The following is a 23739-nucleotide window of genomic DNA, read 5'->3' as shown; positions in this document are numbered from 1 at the left end:
CAGTTCAAAAAGCCCCTAGTGTCTCAGTAATTCTTTCCTGGCACTCCTACACTAAAAGTAGCACCTGACTAGTCCATTTATTAAGTAGTTAGACCCAAGCAATTTAATAAGCACTGTATTCTAACAACTAACTAGCCATTTGAAAAAAATGCTACAAGTAAATGGAAAGAAAAATAGTATTTTTATTTCATCCTTAAATAGTACCTATTACTTACCACTAATAGGATATGTGTGCCTATTGAGCACTACACAGTTACCAAATCTTGGAATCTGATTGGACATCACTACTTTCATTTCCCATTTCATATTCATTTTTATGCAATACTTGCTTTTTGTTGCAGCAACTGCCGAAAACTCAGCTTCAAACAACTGGGAGTTCATTGAAAAGAATAAAGTGTGTTTTAATGTTGACACTGTGAATTACTAGTTAGTAGCTTACATGGTGTCTGATAGGAGTTTTTGTGTTTCCCTTGAGAATTTAAAATCTTTCTGTGATTCCCCTGTGAGTTTGCTGTGGTGCTCTGTGGTACCTCGATACACAGTTTGGGAACTGCAGGCCTAAGAGTTTGTTAGAACAGCCAAATCTCAGACCTCACCACAGACTGAAGAGATAAGCATTTTCAGTTTAAAAAGGTATCTGGGTGATTTCTATGCAATTAAAGTTTGAAAAGCACTGCTCAAAGCCACCTGCTAAACATGAAAATTCTGTTGCTTTGTTTTAGGAATAAGAAAGACAGATTAGGTCACTCACTGACTTTTTTTAAGCTGTAATTTCCAAATAATTATGGAATTATTGGTCTGCTCTTGCCCGTGAAGAAGCTTAGAAGACATGTGACCATATCACCCACATCCTGTTCTTTGGTCAGTCTCTACTCCCAGAAATTGGTGGAACATAATGGCTTTTACCAAAAGCAAAGTACAAAAAAGAGGACAGTCTAAGGTCCCTGTGTACTTACTGTAGTCTTGACTTCCCAGTGGTTCACAGAAAAGTGGTTTTGAAACTATTGGGTCAGCCATGAAATACCTCCAGGTGGTCTTTTGTGACAGTTACTAAGATACACAGTTTTCACTTCTAGTGCCAAAGCACAATTTTATTACATTTACAGTAGTCACCTTTATCCACAAATGATACATTCCACCCACCCCAGTGGATGCCTGAAACCTCGCATAGTACCAAACCCTAGCCAAGAAGCACCAAGGTCACATCTTCACTTAAAGAAAGCACTTTTGGCTTCTCTTTGACGTATATAAATTACTACCATCATTACTCTTACACTTTGGAGTCATTATTAAGTAAAATAAGAATGAGTTGAACACAAGCTCTGTGATAGCGGGACAGTCAATCTGATAACTGAGACAGCTAAGTGACTAATGGGCAAGTATCATCTACAGTGTGGCTCCAACTGGGCAAAGAGAGGCTTCACATCCAGGGTGGGAGGCAGCAGTATGATGTGAGAGTTCATCATGCTGCTTGTGAACCCTGAAAATCTGAGGCAGGTCTCAGTTAATTTAGAAAGTTTATTTTGCCAAGGTTGAGGACCAGCACCCCGACACAGCCTCAGGAGGTCCTGACAACATGTGCCCAAGGTGTTCAGAGCACAGTTTGGTTTTATACATTTTAGGGAGACATAAGACATCAATCAACATATGTAAGATGAACACTGGTTGGGTCCGGAAAGGCGTGACAACTCCAAGTGGGGAGGGGACTTCCAGATCATAGGTAGATAAGAGACAAATGGTTGCATTATTTTGAGTTTCTTATTAGCCTTTCCAAAGGAGGCACTTAGATATGCATTTATCTCAGTGAGCAGAGGGGTGACTTTGAATAGTATGGGAGGCAGGTTTGCTCTAAGCAGTTCCCAGCTTGACTTTTTCCTTTAGCTTGGTGATTTTGGGTGCCCAGGATATTTTCCTTTCACATATTCAAAACAGCATACAATTTAAAACTTATGAATTGTTTGTTTCTGGAGTTTTCCATTTAATATTTTTGAACCGCAGTTGACCATGGGTAGCTGAAACTACGGAAAGTGAAACTGTGGGTAAGGGGGACTACTATAAATTAAAAGCTGTCTCATGTCATTAGTGTCTGGTCGAAAGCCTCATTGATTCTGGTAGATTTGGACTTTTTTAAAAAACTTTTTTCCTGATTGGTTGGTGTGTGATTTTATTGTGTAGTGGTATATTTTGTGGGCTGCCACTTTATACAGATTTACAAAGCCATGGTCTTATAGTACTCATGTAATCACACAGCTAGCTACTCAGTTGAGGGAAATCACGGAAGCTGTGCGTATGTGATGTTCTTCTGGCATGTCCTTGTTAAAGCTGCAGTTATGGCTCCCCAGAGACTGATGGGATGCTCCATGTAGGTGTCAAAGAAAGCAGTATGTGGCTCCTGGTAGCATAGAATATGAGATAAGCTATTCTTTGTCCCAATCAATGTATTCTACACCTTGTAGTAGATTGAACTTGAGTCTACCAGTGAAAATGGAGAAAGCTGCAGGGATGGAAGAGAAGTGAGATTTGAAATGCCTCAATTACCATTACTTCTACTAATGTATTCATTAGTAGAAGTGAGTAAGCAAAGGGTATTCTCTAACCCAAGAAGGAAATGCTTCCCCTCTAAGCAAGTTTTCTGCCTTTTCTCCTGAGGGTACTAGCTCTGTTGTCTTTTCTCCAGCTGGGATTTTATATAATACCAGCCAAACAAGTGACTCTTGTTTTCTTTCCTCACCCTAGACTTCCATGCTCATTATAAAGAACAGGAACTATAATTGAATGAAGTCGGTTGATTCTGTGAAAGAGATCATTAGAATGACACTAGATGCCTTCTTCCATCTTATTTATTTCAGACCAGTCTTAACAGCATGATGAGTGTTTACAGTGAAACTGGAGACTATGGCAACGTGAAAGTCAGTGGTGAAATCCTTCTCCATATCAGCTACTGCTACAAAACTGGTGGGCTCTACATTTTCATCAAGAATTGCAGAAATCTGGCCATAGGAGATGAAAAGAAACAGAGGACAGATGCGTAAGCACATAGCTTGTTCCCCAGACTATTTCAATCACTGCCTTTTTTGTCTGTATGTGTGTTTCCTTTTCAAAAGAGTCTTAGCATTCTTCTTGATTCAGTCTTCTCAGAGAGTTGATTGTCACGTTCCTCCTATACCACACTTCCAAATATTCTCTGAAGCACATGTATGCTGGTTGTGTCCTTGATTAACTGATTTTTAAAACATAATTCCGGATTGACATATTTGAAATTTACACAGAGGCAGCTCTTTGAAGTAGAATGCTGACATGTTGGCACACCCAGGATATACAAAAGCATCTTGTCAATTTTTGTTCTGGGAAATCCTCCAGAGAAAATTACCAAGCTGTTACCCAATTAAACAACTCAAAAAGGCAATTATGAGGCTCTCAGGATTCTAGAGATCAGCCCGGGAGGGCAGGTATGGACCATAGCACATTGGAGAGAAGCTAAGGGGTCCTCAAGACCACTGCCAGGTTCAGTGATTCATTAGGAGGACTCAGGACTTTGCACGCAGTTATAATCAGCAAAGAGGCACATGGGGCAAAGTCCAGGGGAGATCAGGCTCAAGCTTTGCAAGGGTCCTTTCCCAGTGGAGTCACATAGGATGCATTTAATTCCTCTGGCGATGAGTTCTGACAACACTTGTGAAATGTTTTCTACCAAGGAAGCTTGCTGGAAATTTAGCTGGTCACATACCAATTTCCAGTCTCTCAGAAGGAAAGAACCTGTTCAGCATAAGCCATTTTCTTTGTACAAACAATTTAGGAACAACAAGCCACTTTTATCCATTCTGGGAATGGTGGGAATCCTCCTGAAATCCAAGTTGCCAGGTGCCACCCAAGGACCAAATTTGCAAGCAGGCATTTAGAAGAATGATATTCTCAGGCCCACTATGTTAACCCTTTTCTGCACAGTAGATGACCTAGGTCCAATAAATAACTCAGTGAACCTGGTTCCAAATACCCTGAGATAGACAAATGAGTGGATTCTGACTACAAATTGGTCCACCTGCCTCCTCAACTAAATTTCCAAAGGCTACAGGACCCATGTAATTATTTTGACTAGCTTGGAAAGGGGTGTTCTAAAACTCAACAGATATTCTGTAGAACTCTGGTAGCATCTTACACATTTCAACCTCGTACACATCTTGTACATTTCTGAGTCTACTGTGATACCCTGCTTCAAGAGGTTCTTGAGATAGCTCAAGCTAACGTGTTGGGTAGAATTGCTATCACTACTTCAGGTTGCCGTTGTTTATTTTGTCTTTTTCACTATTTTCTTTCACTCACCCATTACCATTGACCCCACTTTGTGACATCAGAAGGCAAGACTAGGAATAGAGAAGCATCTAATCCCAGAAAAGTTTGTGAGACCGTTAACATTAATAATGTACTACATTTATTGAGTAGTACAATATGGTAGCTCCTTGGATGTGTCAACTAATTTAATCCTCACAAGGCCATCAGTTAGACACTGTTATTTTCCCAGTTTTACAGATGAAGAAACTGAGGCACAGAGTGGTTATTTAGTAAATTCTTGAGGTCACCAAAACCTCTGAGGCATGGAGTGATTCAAAACCAGGTGGCTTGACTCCAGAACCCACACTCTTTTATCATTATATTTTACCACTTCTCTCTTATGGAAGGCCCAGGGTTCTCATTTTAAGGTATCCTCTTATATAGACAAAATTCTCTTTGGTATTTCCTCTCATGCACACTGGCCCTTTGCCCCTTTTATTCACAGTGAAGTCTTTGAACATTTCTTGCAAACAGATGTTTCACAATAATTACATTTATATTTTCTTACCTATAGTTATGTCAAGTCATACCTTCTTCCTGACAAGTCCCGGAACAATAAGCGTAAGACCAAAATCAGAACAGGCACCAATCCAGAATTCAATGAAACACTAAAGGTAATTAAGTATGGTCTCATAGTAGCTCATGTGATACTGTTTACAACTTCAATGGTTTAGAAGTAACTACAGAGAATATTTTATTTGCATGTCAAGGCTTGTATATGTTTTAGAAAATTAGAATTTGAATAAATTAACATAATACCCTTGACTTTTCTAACATCTTTTGAGGAAACGAAAACACTCTTATTCTGTTTATGTCTCTGCTGCTACTGAATTTGAACCTTGAATAGAGATGATCCAGTCAAACTGCATCTGTGCTGATGCATCTTGCCAAAAAAATCGGTTTTACCCTTGGGCAAACAGTGCTTTTTCTGACTTCCTTAAAAGAAGTTTGTCACAGTTTTGACACTACTTAACAGTCATTTTGCACACATTCATTATTCTGCTAACATAGCATAGATCTATACTGTTTGTTGCTAGGATTTCAGAATTTGACTAAATATAAGTATGTGGTTAATGAATAGTTGAAATGAAGAGCCAGATTTGAGAAATCTCAACAAAAGTGGCCTAGATAAAATATAGCCCAATCCAACTCAATGATCCAGAAAATTGGAATCTCTTTCCAATGAGCTTTCACATAATTAACCCCTTCTCTTGCTATGGACCAATCTGGCCTGGTAAGAAACATCCAGGGAGAATGGAATGAAGAAGTTATTGCCAATTCTATGGAAATTTATGGGCTTGTGCCCAAGAATGATGGAGTCAGAGTCCATTTTAGGAGGAAATTGGTAAGGGCAGAAAGCCATGAGCCTGCATGTGTCAGTGGGAGCATGTGTGGAAGCAGGAGCTAATATTAAGGCAAAACAAACTGAAAAATGAATAAATACAGGCAGAGGGTATATTCAATGGCCATAACAGGATTGAAAAGATGAGCCCAAATACAGGGAGAGGGTAAATTTAGGAAGCAGGGAGCCAAGGTTAATTATGACAATAACAGCAAGAACAAGAATAGATACTAATCCAAGATCAGGAGTCAGTCAGTCTGAAGTGTGTCCCAGATGGTGGTTGCATAGAACAAGCAGAAGGTTGGAGGGTGTGTGAGCATGTGGCCCTGGATAGTGTTGTTACCAAAAAAAAAAAATGCTAGCCTAGCAACATCTTCTTTCTGTTTAATATACATGTACACCTTTTCACCTCTGCACTTAGGCTGGACTCTATAAAATTTGGTGTTTGTGAGTTTCTCGTTGTCAATTCTTTTCTGGATTTGGGGATTCTCATATGAATAAAATAAGAAAGAAGTTGGAGAATTTATATATTACACCTTGAGTTTACAAAGTAGGTGTGAAAAAATAATTAAGGAAAATGAAAAACCAATAAAACTGGAAAGAGGATAAGCTTCATCACCTAATACTTTGTATACAGTATCTGGAGTTTACCTCTACCTCAAATACTACCTCAAATATCTTCCAATGCTAAGTCTGGCACAAAATGAGTTTATGGCATAGAACTTCAATTGTAGCAGAAACAAAGAAAAACAAAGAGTTTTCTTTGGGTTTGTTTTGTTCATATTACTGATGTATATGATCTGAAAGATGTTGGAAGTAAATTTCAACCTGTTGTGGAATTGGATAGAGCTCTCCTTGTGGAATGTAATGTTGTAAATGTTTGCAGTACACCATCAGCCATACCCAGCTGGAAACAAGAACGCTGCAGCTGTCAGTCTGGCACTATGATCGATTTGGACGTAATAGCTTCCTTGGGGAAGTAGAGATTCCTTTTGACTCGTGGAACTTTGAAAATCCAACTGATGAGTGGTTTGTGCTTCAACCCAAGGTAGGAAATGCTCTTAGATTAGTCAGTTATGCAATGATGCAAGTTATGAACGAAATTGATGTCATAGGCCTAAAGAACTCAAAGACTTTCAAATTTCAAGTGATAATCTGCAAAAAATTTGTACAGCAAATTTTGGAATAATATTATAAAAATGTTGTAAATCCACCACTTTGGAAATTCTTTGTCAATATAGGTCTTCTGTATAATGAAAGCCACATAACCATATATATTTTTTGCTAAAAACTTGTATTATTTGACAGTCTCATTGGATAACCGAAAGCAACACATTATATGATCTTATTAGAGAGTCTTCATTTTCACATAGGCAAAACCAAATTCATACGCATGAACAATCTCAAAACATGACCTTTATTTCTCATTCTCCACAATTCAGACCATAAGCAGGAGTGATCTTGCCTTTGCTTATACAAGGGAATAACCAGTAGCTAAAGTATCTGATTTTCTTATGTTCCTACTTTTGGGATTCATGACCCAGGCCTTGAGTTACATTCAGAAAAAAAATCTTAGAGCTGATAATTAAATGCCAATATTGTATAGCATGTTCTAATCTAGACCAACAGTGCCTTGGATTCACTTTAAGTGACTGGAGTCTCTATGCATTTACAGTACCTTTTAAGCCAAAATGGAGGTGAGTAAAGGTCACATTTATGCAGTCAAAGATTATTCTTTATATACAGAAAGGCAAAAACACATTATGATGAAGACAGTGGACTCAAATCAAACTTACTTGGTTCAATCCTGGCTTCATGACTGCCCATGTGACCTTGGGCAAATTATTTAACATTTTATGCCTTAGTGTCCTCAGTTGTAATATAATCATTGGATGTAGCTTATAGGTCTGTGGTGAGGCTTGAATAAACATTGTATACATGGCTGTCAGCATTTTATCTGGAACATTGTAAGCTCTCAGTAAATGTTAAATGGTATACACATGACTTGGGAGTCCTTGTATTGCAATTGACAGAAACTCCAGCTCATACTGCTCAAAAAATAAAGGGAGATTATTGGCCAGCAGTGATTAGGCATGGCTTGATCCAGATGTTCAAATCTTATCAAGGTCTTGGAATTTCTTGGTCTCTCTTCTTAACTTCATTGGCTTCATTTTCAGATTCCATGCAGTGTTGTCCTCCCCGACTAGCTCCAAGCATGCCTCTCTAATGACTACAGTGGCTGAAAGCCTTTCATCTTTGCACCACACTGTTCAGAAGAGGAGAGAGTTCCTCCTCCTCCAACAGCCAAATCAATGCATTGGGTCTGGTTCTCCTAATTGTAATTCTATCATTTGTCTCTTCTAAGCTAATGACTGTGGCCAGGGAGGTAAGATGCATTAGGTGGCTTAAGACAATCAGAATATACCCTGGTTCTAAAGGAGGGAACAATAGCATCCTGCCAGTCAATTTCCTGGAAATAGTTGAAGGACTTTGCTGGAAGGATATGTAAGCTCTCCTAGATCTCTCCCAGGCATCCTTTGTGCTTAGAAATCAGCATTTTCCACAGTAATCACTTCCACATTGTCAATGAGTGGTTCACAGCCTATCATAAGAGGGAAGCATCTCTGAGTGTTTCTGAGCTTACTGAAGGTAAAAAAGTTCGGATTGCATTCACTGTGGAATACCATGGGTCCTCTGCCAGATCCTCTTAGGTTCCTAACCATGTCTGTTAGGAGGTTCGCCGCAACAGCCTCCACCTGAGAGCATGCCTTTGTGCCTGTCCTCCGCCTTTTTCAGAAGACATGATATCTAAGCACGTCTGAGTCTTCAGCTTTTTTTCTATACAGAACAGAGGAAGCTGGGCAGAGGAAGATGGCAGAGGTTAGAAGCTTCCTCTGTTCTGTATAGAAATGAAAACGCGGAGGACAGGCACAAAGGCATGCTCTATATGCTGCCTTGTGCTTCATTAGTGGCTCATCCTCAGGCTGAGCTGGGCTCTGTGTGGTTGGTTATCAGCCAGCTATGTAAAGTGGCACTTCAGTTTCAGTTTCCTGCCTCGGTCATTTCAATGCAATTGTCACTCCAGCAGCTGCAGATGTAGTATGAGCAGCCTTGGAGACTTGACGTTTCTTGTAGATTATGCAGTCGAGAAGGTGAAACGTGAGTTATAGGGACTGATTTCCCTAGTAATAGGGGATCAGAATTAATAGTCCTTAATAATTCAGAAGTACTGACATACTTCTGCACTAGGAGTGCCAGAAAGGCATGGTGCCTTATTGCTTATTGACTCTGTTAGTGAAGTTTCCTCAATATCTATCTTTGTATGGGCTAGGTCCTACAGTGCTAAGCCAGTGAGGAGGCTGGTGCAGAGAAAGAACTCAAGATGCCAAACATACTGTAGTTTCACAGTATAACTTCCATTTTACTTCATGGCATGGGGTTATTTATTAGCTATAAATCATTATCTTTCTGAAAGGCATGTCAGGTAGTTAGACAAGAAGGTTTTATCGGTATGAATTGCCTTTCAAGCCTTCCCAGAGTGTGCTATTATAAACCAAGGACATCTGAAAATCAACAGCAAGCTTACGTGGTTTTCCAAGGAAACATTCTCTTATTCTGCCTTCAGGCAGAGAGTAAATGTATGTTCCTTCGGAATTATACCTAGATTAAAGGCTCTCTCTCTTTTTTGGCAGACTTTTGTCTGTAATTCCTTACTCCATGTTACACCTGTAAATGCACTGGGAGTCTCTTCCTTACTCCGACGGAAAGTGGACCTCTCTTTTTTTTAGAAAGCAGAAGGTGGTGGGTGTCATCTGCTTATTTCACATCCCTGCTCAGATAGTCTCAGTGGTTCCCTACTGCTTTTGGATATGGCTTGAATAAATACTAACCCTCACCCTGGCACTCAGTGTTCTGTTGAATGGCCCAGCCTACTGTAGCAGCAAAAGATGTTAGTTCTCTACCCATACCCATTTTCTTGCAAACAGGGCTCCCCATTGCTTTCACTCCCACCAACCAACCCCTGCCAATCATTGTAGGAGGAGAACCCTCAGGCTGCTAGAGAGGGCTTGGTTTGCAGGCCAGAAAAGCCAACATAGCCTGGGTATTTAAGTCTCCTGGGGGTGAGCAGAGTCTTGATCAATGACTGGTGGATTAAGGAGCATCAATACTCCCACGTTCTTGCATCTGATTAGAACAGCTCTGAAGCGTGATCTGTCACATCTCCAGAGTACCCCTATGGGACTTAACAAAAGTTACTCTCCATGGAACTTTGCCTGAAATCACATCCTTAAACCTCCTTCACTTTCACTCCCCCTTCCCCAGTACCCTTCCTAATAAAATACTGTAACTTAAATTAGTGCCTTAGCATCTTCTGGGAAACCCTGAGTTGACACCTTATTTCCATCCTCCTTGCTACTACCTCCCTGTACACACTCCCCTGATCACATGTGACTTTCTGTCAGTCCCTAAACATATTCTACACAAACCCCATCATATTTTGCTCATACTGCTTTCTCAACGTGGACTAACCTTCCCAATCCATCTTTATCTGTCATCGTGTCTCCCATCCTTCAAGGACCAGGCAAGAGCTACCTGTTTTTCCCAATCTGGATTAATCTCTCCCTTCCCATAATAGTTTCTTTTTACTTGTGTTGGAATAACTGTCACCATTTATCTTACATTGAACTTTCTGTATAGTAGAAACCCTTTTCCCCTAGAAATTACCACCAATAGTAGGTCAGTTAATAGACAACATCACAGAAATCACCCACATACAAACACACATACTCAATGCCTTTCTTTTATTTTTAATTATTTTGAATTAACACATAAAAATTGTGTATAGTTATCATGTAAAATGTGGTTTTTAAATATGCATATTGTTTGGACTAACGGAGGCCGGATGGTGCACTTCCGGGTTCTTCTTCACCACCAACTCTTCCCGTGTGTGCGAGAATGCAGCTGACGCCCGGGAAGGTGCAGATTAATCAGGCATGCACCAGGTGATGTCAATCCGAGGAGACCAAGATTTACCTGGTGGCACCTGCGGAGCAGCCCCCCTCCCCCGACATGCCCGTGCCCCGCCTATTGCCCTTCCACTCCTAGAAAAGTCGCTCCCAGCAGATGCGCCTGGGGCGGGCTTTCTCAGCCCCCACTCTTGTCGGGACTGTATTAGAAACTTCACCCCCCCCCCCGCCAGCTCCGGTCCCTGAAGCTAGATGACCAAAGAATAAATTTGCAGTTTTGCTCCTACACTTGCCTACTCGATGGTTCTTTTGTGCCCTCTGGGCTGGTCTTAGAAAAAACAAACCACATATATTATGGAATGGCTACATCAATCTAGTTAACATATACATTACTTCACATAGCATACTTTTTTGTGGTCAGAACACATAAAATTTACTCTCTTAGCAATTTTCAAGAATACAAAGCATTGTTATTATTAATAACTATGGTCACCATGTTGTAAAAGAGATTCCTCAAATTTATTTCTCCTATCTAGCTGACATTTTATTTTGTTTGGCCAACATCTCCCCCAGTTCTCCCCACCCCCAGCCCCTGATAACCACCACTCTACTCTCTGCTTCTATTAATTCAACTATTTTAGATTCCACTATTTTAGATTTATATCTATTTTAGATATAAGTGAGATCACGCAGTGTTCATCTTTCTGTGCCTGGCTTATTTTAATTAACATAATGTCCTCCAGATTTATCCACGTTGTTGCAAATGCAACTGACAAGATTTTATTTTTTAAGGCTGAATAGTATTTCATTGTGTATATATATCATATTTTCTTTATCACTTCATCCATTGATAGACAATTAGGTTGTTTCTATATGTTGGCTATTGTGAATCATGCTGCAATGAGCAGGAAAGTGCAGAGATCTCTTTAAGATACTTATTTCATTTTATTTGGCTATATACCCTGTAGTAGGATTGCTAGATCATATATACGGTGGTTCTATAACACTCACTGTATTTAGTCTTTTTGATAGTAGCCATTCTAACAGGTATAAGGTAATAGCTCATTGCGATTTTAATTTGCATTTCCCTGGTGATTAGCAGTGTTGAGCATTTTGTCATACACCTGTTGGCAATTTGTATGTCTTCTTTTGAGAGATATCTATTAAGATCCTTTGCCCATTATTTAATTGGATTATTTGTTTTCTTACTATTGAATTGCTTGAGTTCTTTATGTATTTTGGATATTAAATTATTTAACTTAAACTATATCAGATGTATGATTTGCAACTATTTTCTCTCATTCTGCAGATTGTCTCTTCACTCTGTCGATTGTTTTCTTTGCTGTGCAGAAGTTCAGTTTGAGGCAGTCCTATTTGCCTATTTTTGCTTTTGTTTCTTGTGCTTTAAGGGTCATATAAAAAAAATTTCCCAGACCTATGTTATGGAGCTTTTCCCCTATGTTTTTCCTAGTGGTTTTACAGTTTCAGGTCTCATGCATAAGTCTTTAATCCACTTTGAGTTGATTTTTGTATATGGTGTGAGATAAGGGTCCAATTTCAGTCTTCTGCATGTGGATGTTCAGTTGTCTCAACACTGTTTACTAAAGAGACTGTCCTTTCCCCATTGTGTATTTTTGGCACTTTTGTTGATAATCAATTGACCATCAATTTATTTCTGGATTCTCTATTCTGTTCCATTGGTGTTATGTATCTGTTCTTTTGCCAGTACCATGCTGTTTTGATTACTATAGCTTCCCAATGCATTTCTTAAACATTTATTTTTAACTTAAACCAAATAAATGTACATTCATTTGCAAGTCTTCTGATACAGAGACAATTAATTTTGTTTGAATTTCATTCAGTAAGTAAAATTCTGCCATATATTCCTTGCATAAATTATCCTCCTAATGCATCATCATCAGCAGATTCTAATTTGAGTTTTTCTCGAATGAAACAAGAACATAAGAATACATTCAAAGTAAATCAAATGCAAATTCTTCTCAAAAATTTATGATTTTTTCTAACCTTTCATAGATTCAAGCCCACATATAATCCAATAGCAACTTTGTTTTCAAATCTTTAGTTCTAAAGTATTCAACAGAATTGTTACAGTAGCAGCTGTCTTTTGCACTCATAAATTTATGTGACATTAAACTATATAATTACAATCACAAATATGCCTGGCCTAAAGAGTTTGGGGGACTAACTAAGGCAGCTGACTCTCAGTGTGCATACAATTCAACTGATGGGAGCAGATGCATGTTCTTTGCAGGAAAGATTCTGCTATTCACTAGGGATGAAGAACACTAATTAAACTGATGAGTCAGTTAACTAAGTGTGAATTAATAGATCCTGCTACTGCAAATATGTCTACTAGATAGACTGAAAACTCATTGAAAGCAGGGTCTGTCTCATGTGTCCCCACAGCACTTAGCAAAATGCCTTATAAAAATGTAAGCATTCCATATGTGTTGGTGGACTTGAATTGAATATGATTGGATTCTGCTAACTTTTTCTGAGTAATAGTTGGTTGGATAATTACAATGGTGTTATGCCAGGAGAGGGTGTTGCTTAGGAATTTCCTGACAAGGTATAAGTATCAAAAATACCCTAAGACATTAGACATGTGCAGGCTGCAATATGACTCTCCACTTTAATTTTTTATATGTGATTATAATGCTACAAGCTTCATCATTATTGTGTTCTCCTTTCATAAGACTTGAGGTCTATACTTATACGGGGTCAACAGTATATTTTAAGCTAAAAACCAATGGAACATTGGTAAATCCCAATAATGCATGTTTTTGATCTCTAGTAGTACACTGTATATTAGTATGTGATTCCTACACATATCACTTTTTCCTACCCGAAGATCTCACTCAAAAAGCAAACACAGCCTGCTCTGGTTAACTATTGCTGTATACCGAACTACCTTAAACCTTCGTGGCTTACAGCAAGAATGTATTCTCTCTCATGATTATGTGGGTTAACTAGGCTCATCTAGGTAGTTCTGACTTAGGGTTTTTCATGCCACTGCAGCCAGATGGTTGACTGAGGCTGATGTCATCGAAAATCTCAACTGTATTGATTGTTCGAATTGGCTCACTTCCATGTCTTACACATGATGTTGGCTGCTGGCTGGAAACTCAGCTAGGCCTGCCAGCTGGAGCACCTACATGCGGCTTGTCTCTGTGGCTTGGGCCTCTCTTAGCATGGGTTCCCAGAGGAAGCGTTCAGAAATACCCATTCCAAGAAAGAAAGTAGAAGCTGTCACTCTTAAGACCTGGACCCCAAAACTGGCACATTGTCACTTCTGCCATATTCTATAATACTAGTCAATACTAGTCAAAGCAATCACAGAGCCCACTCAGACCCAAGGAGAGGTCACAAATACCCCATCTCTCATTGATGACAGTACCAAAAAAGTGGTAACCATCTTTAATCTGTCATAACATCCATTATTATTTTCTACTTATGATATTCACCTAAATTAAAATTTACTGAGATTGTCAAAACAAAGAGAAGAGTCCATTTACAAGGAACTTGGTCTAAAATAATCAGATAAATATTAGATGGATAGTCTATTTTACCATATATTCTCATTTTTGCCCCGGGTAAGAAGGTTGAATAAAATATTTCAAGCATTTTTCCCACCCTTACTAGTAAGTTTTACTATCACCAGCAGGAAAGAAAAGGGAGAGTCAGGCAAGGATTCCTTTTCTTTTTAATAGTCTCAGTAATTTTTAATTTTTTTTTTACTATTTATTTGTTTATTTATGCCAAGTCTTGAACAGTCTCTGGCTTATGAGTCTCTAGCTATGAGTGGGCTAGGTTTCTGAACTCTCATTCTGCCCTCTCTGAGAGAGCAGTTCTCTGCTCTTGACTCAGAAGTCAGATCTCTAAAGGAAAACCTGGACAAAAGTTTCCTTTCCTGCTCTGCCTGTGAAAGAACTCAAAGTTCAGTTGACTCAATGGCAAGTGGGAGACCTATAGAGCAGAGGTTCTGGGTGCATGTGCACATTGATTTTCTTTAATTTGAACTTCATATTTTGAGATGATTGTAAATCTACATGCAGTTATAAGAAATAATACAGAGAGATCCCATGCACTCATTACTTGATTTTTCCCAATGGTAACCTATAGCAAAGCTGTACTATAATATCAAACCAGGTTTTGCTTAAATTTTTAAAGGCAGGGCCTCACTCTGGCATCCAGGCTGGAGTACAGTGTCAAAATCATAGCTCATTATAATCTCAAATTTCTGGGCTCAAGCTATCCTCCCACCTCAGCCTCCCAAGTAGCTGGGACTACAGGTGCATGACACCATGCTTAGCTACTTGGGGTCTCACTGTGTTGCCCAGGCTGGTCTCAAACTCCTGGGCTCAAGCGATCCTCCCACCTAGGCCTCCCAAAGTGCTGGGATTGCAGGCATGAGCCACTACACCCAGCCACAACCAAGATATTGACATTGATATGATCCACCAATTTTATTCAGAATTCCCAGTTTTGTACTCATTTGTGTGTGTGTGTGTGTGTGTGCACACGTGTGTGTATATTTAGTTCTAGCAATTTTATCACCTTTATAGGTTTGTGTATCTACTACCACAGTCAAGGTACAGAACAGCTCTAATACCACGTGTCCCTCAGGTTGACCTTTTATAACCACATCTAACTCCCTCCCACTACTCACATCCCTAACTTCTAGCAACCACTAATCTGTTCTCCATCTCTATAATTTTGTCATTTCAAGAATGTTACTTAAATAAATGAAATCATAAAGTATATGTCATTTTAAGACTGGCTTTTTTTCACTCAGTAGAATTCTCTAGAGATTCAACTTGTTGCATTTATCAATAGTGTATTCCATTTTTATTAATGAATAGTATTCCACGGTATGGATGTACCACAGTTTGTTTGACCATTCACCTGTTGAAGGAAATCTATGTGGTTTCCAGTTTTTTACTATTACAGATAGAGCTGATACAAATATTAGTATACAAGTTTTGTGTGGATATAATTTTTTCATTTCTCCAGGATAAATGACCAAGTGTGCAATTTCTGGTTAGATGGTAGTTGCATGTTTAGTCTTTCGAGCAGCTGCCAAACTGTTTTCCAGAGTGACTCCACCATTTTACATTCCCACCAACAATGTTTGAGTGAACCACTTTCTCCATGTTGAATTTTGATTATATGAATTACCAATATTGCTTTTAACAGTTGATGACTGGCAGCCCCACGTGAATCAAGCATTATTGCCTACTTTTCCCTTCTTGATCACTTGGGAAAGCCTTAAAAGACATCAAAGATGACACGGAGAAGTAATTTCTGGAGGTACTTTCAGTGGCATTTTTATTCCTGCTTCTTCACATCCCAAACTATATGTAAACTCAGTAATAGGTCCAGTCATCAGTGCATCACAGGTGCTCAATGTCTATTGACTGGCCAAATATAAGTTATATGTCTTCTTTAAAATTCCTTTTACTTAAATGTTAAAGGTTATATGCAAATGCCTTCATAGAGTTTTCCAGCCTTTCTTTTCTCTTTTCTCTTACCTAAGGCATCTCTTAAACCAATGAGAGCCAACAGAGTTGAAATGAGAATGGATTGTCACATTTATGCCACCAAGTAAATATTGCACATTCAAATGTGGACTACAATACTAAGCAAATCATTCATACTCTTTCAATTTACTTGTTTCTCCTTGGCCAGGTGGAGTTTGCTCCTGATATTGGCCTTCAATACAAAGGAGAGCTGACAGTGGTTTTACGTTACATTCCCCCGGAAGAGAATCTGATGCTTCCACCAGAACAACTCCAAGGTAGAGTAAAAATCAGTGACTTTGATCAATGACATTCTGTTTCTAGAAGTGTGATAGTGGGAATCAGGGATTGGTTGCATTCTATGTCTTTCATATTACACAAACAAAACATAGATGGTTAGGTGTCACTGTCTTTTGGGGAGAGTTGAGATGTGTATACCGTATATGGAAGAATGCAGGATTCTTACAAGGAAAGGACAAAATTCATACTTAGAAACCAGCCTTGGTGGTCAGATTTGTTTTCTGTTAGTCCCAAAGATATAGGATCTTCCCCCAGGGTTGGGGAAAGGCAGGCTGCTGGGAGGCAAGCATAGGAAACTGCTCCATGGATTTATGACATTCACAACTATTCAGGGAGTCTTGATGAAGAAGTTATTCTAGAACACAGGATTTAAAGGAAAAAATCAGATGGAGTCAATTTATAAATCTCTCTTCCCCTTTGTATTAAGCTGTTATTGCATTGCTATAAGAAATACTCAAGACTAGGTAATGTATAAATAAAAGAAGTTTAATTTGCTCATGGTTCTGCAGACTATGTAGGAAGCATAAAACAGGCATATGCGTCTGAGGAGGCCTCAGGAAACTTACAATTATGGCAGAAGGTGAAGGTAGAGCAGGGGTCTCACATGACAGGAGCAGGAGCAAGAGAAAGAGAGAAGGTGCCACATACTTTTAAACAACCAGATCTTACAGGAATTCACTCACTATCGTGAGGACAGCACCAAGGGGACGGTGCAAAACAACTCATGAGAAATCCACTCCATGATCCAATCAGCTCCCACCAGGCCCCACCTCCGATAGTGGAGATTACATTTCAACATGAGATTTGGGTGAGGATACGCATCCAAACTATCTTGCCCTTCTTTTACCATCAACTCTTGCAGGCAGCCTCCTGTGTCCTCCCATTCACTATAACTCTTTTCAGTGTGAGCTTGTGCAAGTAACTCACTATCTCCTGACTTCAATTTCCTTACTTCAAAGGGTTGTTGTGAAGAATAAATAGGTTCATATATGTAAAGTGCTTAAAACGGTACTAAATAAACGTGCTGGTTGTGGTACTGGTGTGTATCATTCATGTTGAACGTATTTCATAGAATAGAAAAGTGAGGTGGAAAAGAGATTTCTCTCACCCTAAAATGTAACTGCTTGGGCTGTAGCCTCTAGAACTGACTCTGACTAAAACTGACTATTTGTAAGACTAAACTATCAAAGGGAGTTATGGAATTTTCTCTTTCGGAGTTGTGGTGTGTGTATATTGCTTTCATCATAGTTATTTCTCACTACGAGCAGGAATGGTGCTCCGGAAAACTCTTAGGCATTCCATGCCTTTATACCCTGTGAAAAGATACGCTTTGTAAGGGAGTGTTTAAAGTTTTAAACTTATTTGTTCATTTGTTTCAACAAACACAAATGAAAGACCTATCTGGAAGGAATCCAATGGCGGCAAACATGTTTAAATGAATAAAAATATACAATAATGTAAAGGCCCAATTCAGTCAGCAAATGAAATATATCTTTGTATATGATCTTTGTAAATTTTGAAATGGAACCCATGATTTATCTATTTTTTTCTCTCTCTCCCCACCATTCCCTCATTTTGGTGGCTGACACAGGAAATAAGACTTTTAAAAAGGGAAAGAAGAAGGAGTCACCTGTAATCTCTGGAGGAATACTAGAAGTGTTCATCAAAGAGGCAAAGAATTTGACAGCAGTGAAGTCAGGAGGCACATCTGATAGCTTTGTGAAGGGGTAACTTTGTTTTAGCTCTTTCTGGATGATACTTAATAAGAGATGAAAGGATCTGTGATCCACAAGCCAGTGGTGGCTGTGAGCCTTCCGTGTTCTGTTTACTTGAAGTGTATGGGTGAGAACTACCCTTGAATGCTGGCTCTTACATCTAAAACAACACAAATGTTGAGGGAACTGCTGATTCTAGCGGTCACTCTCTTTCCAACATATTTCAGGAATTCCCATCACTCTTACTCTCAAGACAGTCAACTTTTTTCTATAAGATTCATTTGTTGAAAAAGTGGAAAAAATATGATTTTCTAGGTGTAATGTATTTTTATTGTTCGTTATTATCATTTTGTACTGGCAATGTGCAACGATAACCAAAATATCAGATCCTTGATATTTTTCTTTCTTGGGGGAAATTGTAAAAAGTAGAGATGTCAGAGCATCCTTGCTGAATTTATCCATTGTCGAGTGCTTTGGAGAGGCTCCAAGACCACCTGCCAGACATTTGTGCCCAAGTTGTGGAGCAAAGGGCAGCTTCTTGAGGGAATGCAGCCCTTAAAATAGATGCTCTTACCCAACTCTAGGCAACTCAAACATCAAATCGCTTTTGATTTCTGACTATTGGATATTTTTATCTTGGAAATTGAGGAACTAAGACTGCAAGGTTATTTTTCATTCATTCGAACACACACAAAAATGCACATGTGCTAAGCACCAGGTGCTATGCTTTCAAAAATAAATAACATATTATCCCTGCCTTCATGGAACTCCATAAAGCACATAAGGTAAAACAAATTCCCATGATGCCAGACCATGAGGTTCATTCTTTGAGTCAGATGACAATATTGTTCCTCTTCTCATGCTGTATTAGAAAAGTGTATTTTTTGCTACAAGGAAATGGTTTGGGTTCACTCTCACATGTTCTAACTTTGCCTTTTTGTTGTTTTTTTGTTACGTTGTTTTTTTGTTTTTGTTTTTGTTTTGAGACAGAGTTTTGCTCTGTCACCCAGGCTGGAGTGCAGTGGCACCATCTCAGCTCACTGCAACCTCCGCTTCCCAGGTCCAAGTGATTCTTATGTCTCAGCCTCCTGAGTAGCTGGGATTACAGGTGCGTGCCACCATGCCCAGCTATTTTTTTTTTTTTTTTTTTTTTGTATTTTTAGTAGAGGTGGGGTTTCACTACATTGGCCAGGCTGGTCTCGAACTCCTGACCTCAAGTAATCTGCCTGCCTCAGCCTCCCAAAGTGCTGGGATTACAGGCATGAGCCACCGTGCCTGGCCACATGTTCTAACTTTGGTAAAGCCAGTAGTGGGGAGAAGCAGTTCTGGGGCCTCCCCATGGGTGAGTGTGTGTGCCTGAATCCTGGCACATCTGCCCTTCACTCTTTCTTGCGGTAGATTTGAGCATAGAAGAAATGCTTTCTTTGGATACTGCAGTTACAATTTGTGCCATTAGCCCCACCATCCAGTTTAAGCCTGTGCTGCTCACTGTCTGGGGTGGAATGAGGAGATGGCTCCCAACCTGTGGCCACATTGTGACCTTGCGGTGCTACTTGACATCTTCTGGAGCAGTATTCACTTTATCTTGTGGAAACTTTATAAAGCAGAAATAATAAAAGACTATTTTTGTTCTAGAAAGAAAAACAAAAGCGGTAAATTCTGTCTATAACACTACTTAAACATTAGGCTGATTCTAAAGACATGAGTTTTTTTTAAAGACAGTGAGGGAGCAAGAGTAGACCCTCTGTAAAGTTTAATAATATAAAATATATCCATTAACAATATGTCTGGCTGTGAGCCAAAAGAACAGTGGCTTAAATAAGACAAGCTTTTTTTTCTCTCTTACATGTAAACAAAGACTGAAGGTAAGGTCTCCAGGGCAGGTATGGAAGCATCATGATTATCAGGGACCCAGGATTTTTCCATCTCATTATGGTATCCACCTAATGGGTTAGGATAGCTGCTCATGTTTCAGCTATCGCATACAAATTCCAGCTGACAGGACACTTTCCAGATGTAAGAAGTAGTTTCATAAGCACTACTTCTTATATCCCATTGGCCAGAACTCAGTCACATGGCTATTCTAGCTGCAAGGAAGGCTGGGGAATGTAATCTTTATTCTGGGCAACACTGCGCTCAAATAAAAACACAGAGTTTTTTAGAGGAATACAAGGAGAGAATGGATATTAGGAGATAATCAGTCTCTGCTTGGTACATGAAATGAAATCTTAAGTGACTTAATGTACCTTCTTTATTGTAAAGTCATTTGCTTGTAGCACTTTTCATTTTTGTTCCATGTACTAATTCCATATGTACGTATGTCTTCTTTTCTAAAGTATGCTCCCCGAAGGGGGAAAACAGCCATTTTTATCACATACCTAGAGCCTCATACAGTGTTTTGACCATGGTCGAGAAAACCTAAGATACAGGTGTTTTATTTGAAGAGATTTCAGGAAACACCAGTGAGGAAGTGGAGAAAATGAGACAAGGAAGAAAGAGAAGTTGATTAAAACATGTAATAATGGGCAGGTTACCACTGTGGGCAACTGGAGCTTGATTCCATTGGGGAAGCAGTGAGGAACTCTGTGGAATATACCTTAGGATTGTCACTTCGAGGGACAGGGAAGCTGGGGAATTATCCACCAATTTCTCAAACTCATCAATTAAAGGTTGCCCCAGGGGCATTAAATTCCAAGTAATCCCAGAGTTTCCTGCACATAAGCTGAGCCAGCTAACACAACATCAGATAAATTCCTTAATTAGAGGAATTTATTCCTTGTGTCAAAAGACACAGGCACTTGAGGTAGGAAGCTGAAAGCATATCAGGAACTTCCCATCCTGGCTGCAAGTCAGCTCCAAGGAGGGCCAAAAAGATGTGAAACAGGGCATACAATAGTGTCTACTGCAGGAGGTATTTTCTTTTCAAGATGGAAGGAAGCACGAAAATAGGATTAGAAAGGAGAGTGAGGGCATTTTACTATTGTCCCACTTGCAAAAAATAATAAGTCATCCCACTATATAAATCCAGATTTAAGCATATAGAAGCCTGGAAAGGAAAATCAGATAGACACCTCACACTTGCGTGCACGTTGACATTTTCTGTCTGCTATCTTACTGATGGTTTGATTGTTTTTCCTCCTGCAGCTACCTGCTCCCTGATGATAGCAAAGCCACCAAGCACAAAACTCTAGTAGTAAAAAAGAGTGTTAACCCTCAGTGGAATCATACATTCATGTTCAGTGGCATCCATCCCCGGGATATAAAGAATGTTTGCCTAGAACTTACCATCTGGGACAAGGAGGCCTTTTCCAGCAACATTTTTCTGGGAGGAGTTCGTTTGAATTCTGGAAGTGGTGAGGGATTTGGGGACCCACAGGGATGGTCTGTGACTGGGCCCATTTGGGGGCACTATTCTTGCAGGTGTGATGTGCAGTGGATATACATATGTAGTTTCAGCTAAATCCTGAAATTACCACAAATGCTTCATTCCTTTAGCTAAGGATCTGTTCATTGTTAAAATACAAATATAACTACAGTACCTTTGTATCCTTAGGCTAGAAGATTGGAAGATATAATGTTTATATTCAGTCCTTTCGTAGACTAACATTTACACTTTAGTCTAAGTGAATTTTAAGTACTTTCTTGGACCTTGCTTCAGATTTTACTCAGAAGATGATTACCAAGACAGCACAGCCTCCTAATAGGAGGAGAGCGACTTTCAAGACCAACATTACTTCATCATCTTCTCAATTCTGTCCAGCACTTGCAGCTATTATTCATACCAGTTGAATTGAAAAGAAATCATTTTTTCATAAAAATAACACCAATGTTGTTAAAAACAGATCAAGGAAACCCACCACTGGTGCCACAAGACACAACTGTAACAGGGTGAATTGGAAGAGGGATTGCAGTAGTAGAGCACATGCAGTCCCCCTAACTCTCATTATCCCATAGCCTAAGCCAGACATAGATGAGACCATCTGCATACACCATGGTAAATATTTCTGTTGAGGAAGTTCTTATCACTATGATAATTACTTATTTATAGATTAAGGGGAGCCAAGAATATCTATACCACTAAAAGGAAAACTCCCCAGGTCAGAAAAGTGTCCTTGTTAGAAAAAGAGAGCCAAATTCATCCCGTTCTTCTGTCATGTTAGCACAGTCCAGATGAACCAGCTCTCTGCTAAAGTAGGGAGCAAGTGAGTCACCAGGGCCACCCTGATTTGCCTCACATGGCCTAGGCATTAGAGAATAGTGCAGGCTGCAAATGATTGATTCAATTCTAACACCACTCACTATATATACTAAGTGAGAACAAGCCAGTAAAAGGTACTCTGGTCAAAAGGCCCCCTCAGAAGTTGATAGATGCCTTGCAGGAGAGAAAAACATTTCGTGTGTGACATATAATGTTCCCATTTCGTTTCTTCAGGTGTGAGCCATGGGAAGAACGTGGATTGGATGGACTCTCAGGGGGAAGAGCAGCGCCTTTGGCAGAAGATGGCCAACAACCCTGGAACTCCTTTTGAGGGTGTACTCATGCTTCGTTCCAGCATGGGAAAGTGTAGACTCTAAAGGGACCAGTTCTCCAAGAATGAGGCCACCAGGGCCTATCTGGCTGTCTTTTCCTACCAGTAGCAAACTGAGACCTGGGATTCTGCTTCCCTGCCATTTCTCATCTGACAGTATTGGGACATGAAGGGAGAGATGTCAGTAGTATGAACATTTAGGGCCTTGTTGAGTGCCTAAAAAACATATATTTTCATCCAGTCAGGGCCTTCTTCATTGGATGATAGAAAATGTACTACTCTGTCCTGTCAACGAGCAAATTGTGCAAAGGTTTATAGGGTTTATACCATAAAAGAAATGGCACAAGCTCATTTGAAACTACAGTTGAGATTGGGGTCATCCATTTGCTAATTATAAGTTACTTTAGATTTCCTCAAGTCCTTTGAAGAGAAAGGGGACCACTGAGAAGGCAGATCACTTGAAAAGTTAGAAGAAATGATACTGGCCAACTTTTACTCACCCTAGGAATCCACATGCTCTCAAGAAGGCATTGTGGGGATGGTTGCTTGAGCAAGGGGGTTGTCCTGTTATTGCAGCAAACTTGTGGATTAACCAAGTAGTATTTCAAGATGGACTGACAGGGCTTTCTATGATTACTATAGAATTTATCATCTAAATCAGTTTATTTTTGAGAACAAAGAGAGCTAAATAACTACATCAGAACGATTGATGTCGATTAGAATTGACCTGGGAAAATTGGGATGTGGGGTCACCCTACTGATGACCTAAGAGTTAGCTCTGTTGTAAACATTTATTTTATAAAATGTTCTAAGCCATTAACTAAAAGGAAATGAGAAATAATGGTCAATTGATGTACCTTTTCAATTGTGTTCATTGATGAGACTAGTTTAATGAAAAAGGAGGTACTCTACCTGCTATTTTACTTCTGTTTCTCTTCTGCCCTGTTATGGGAAAGAATCAAAGACTCCATCTGCTCTCTGCCCCCTTGTTTTCTCCTTCACTGAGTTTTTCTTATT

General features: G+C 39.5%; 1 protein-coding gene across 2 annotated transcripts in view; it reads left to right on the top strand.

Moving 5' to 3' along the window:
• SYTL5 (synaptotagmin like 5) overlaps positions 1-22768 on the top strand; it is a 98650-nt gene extending 75882 nt beyond the window's left edge. For both annotated transcript variants that reach the window (XM_023202657.1, XM_023202656.1), the window contains 7 exons: positions 2850-3028; positions 4844-4943; positions 6558-6719; positions 16348-16456; positions 18070-18205; positions 21338-21546; positions 22626-22768. In XM_023202657.1, coding sequence (XP_023058425.1) covers positions 2850-3028; positions 4844-4943; positions 6558-6719; positions 16348-16456; positions 18070-18205; positions 21338-21546; positions 22626-22768 — 1038 coding nt within the window. The remainder of the gene's footprint in view (positions 1-2849; positions 3029-4843; positions 4944-6557; positions 6720-16347; positions 16457-18069; positions 18206-21337; positions 21547-22625) is intronic.
• The last annotated feature ends 971 nt before the right edge of the window (positions 22769-23739 follow it).

The sequence above is a fragment of the Piliocolobus tephrosceles genome, chromosome 12 (assembly GCF_002776525.5).
Source record: "Piliocolobus tephrosceles isolate RC106 chromosome 12, ASM277652v3, whole genome shotgun sequence".
Taxonomy (NCBI): domain Eukaryota; kingdom Metazoa; phylum Chordata; class Mammalia; order Primates; family Cercopithecidae; genus Piliocolobus; species Piliocolobus tephrosceles.
This window is presented reverse-complemented; position numbering and strand designations above follow the sequence as displayed.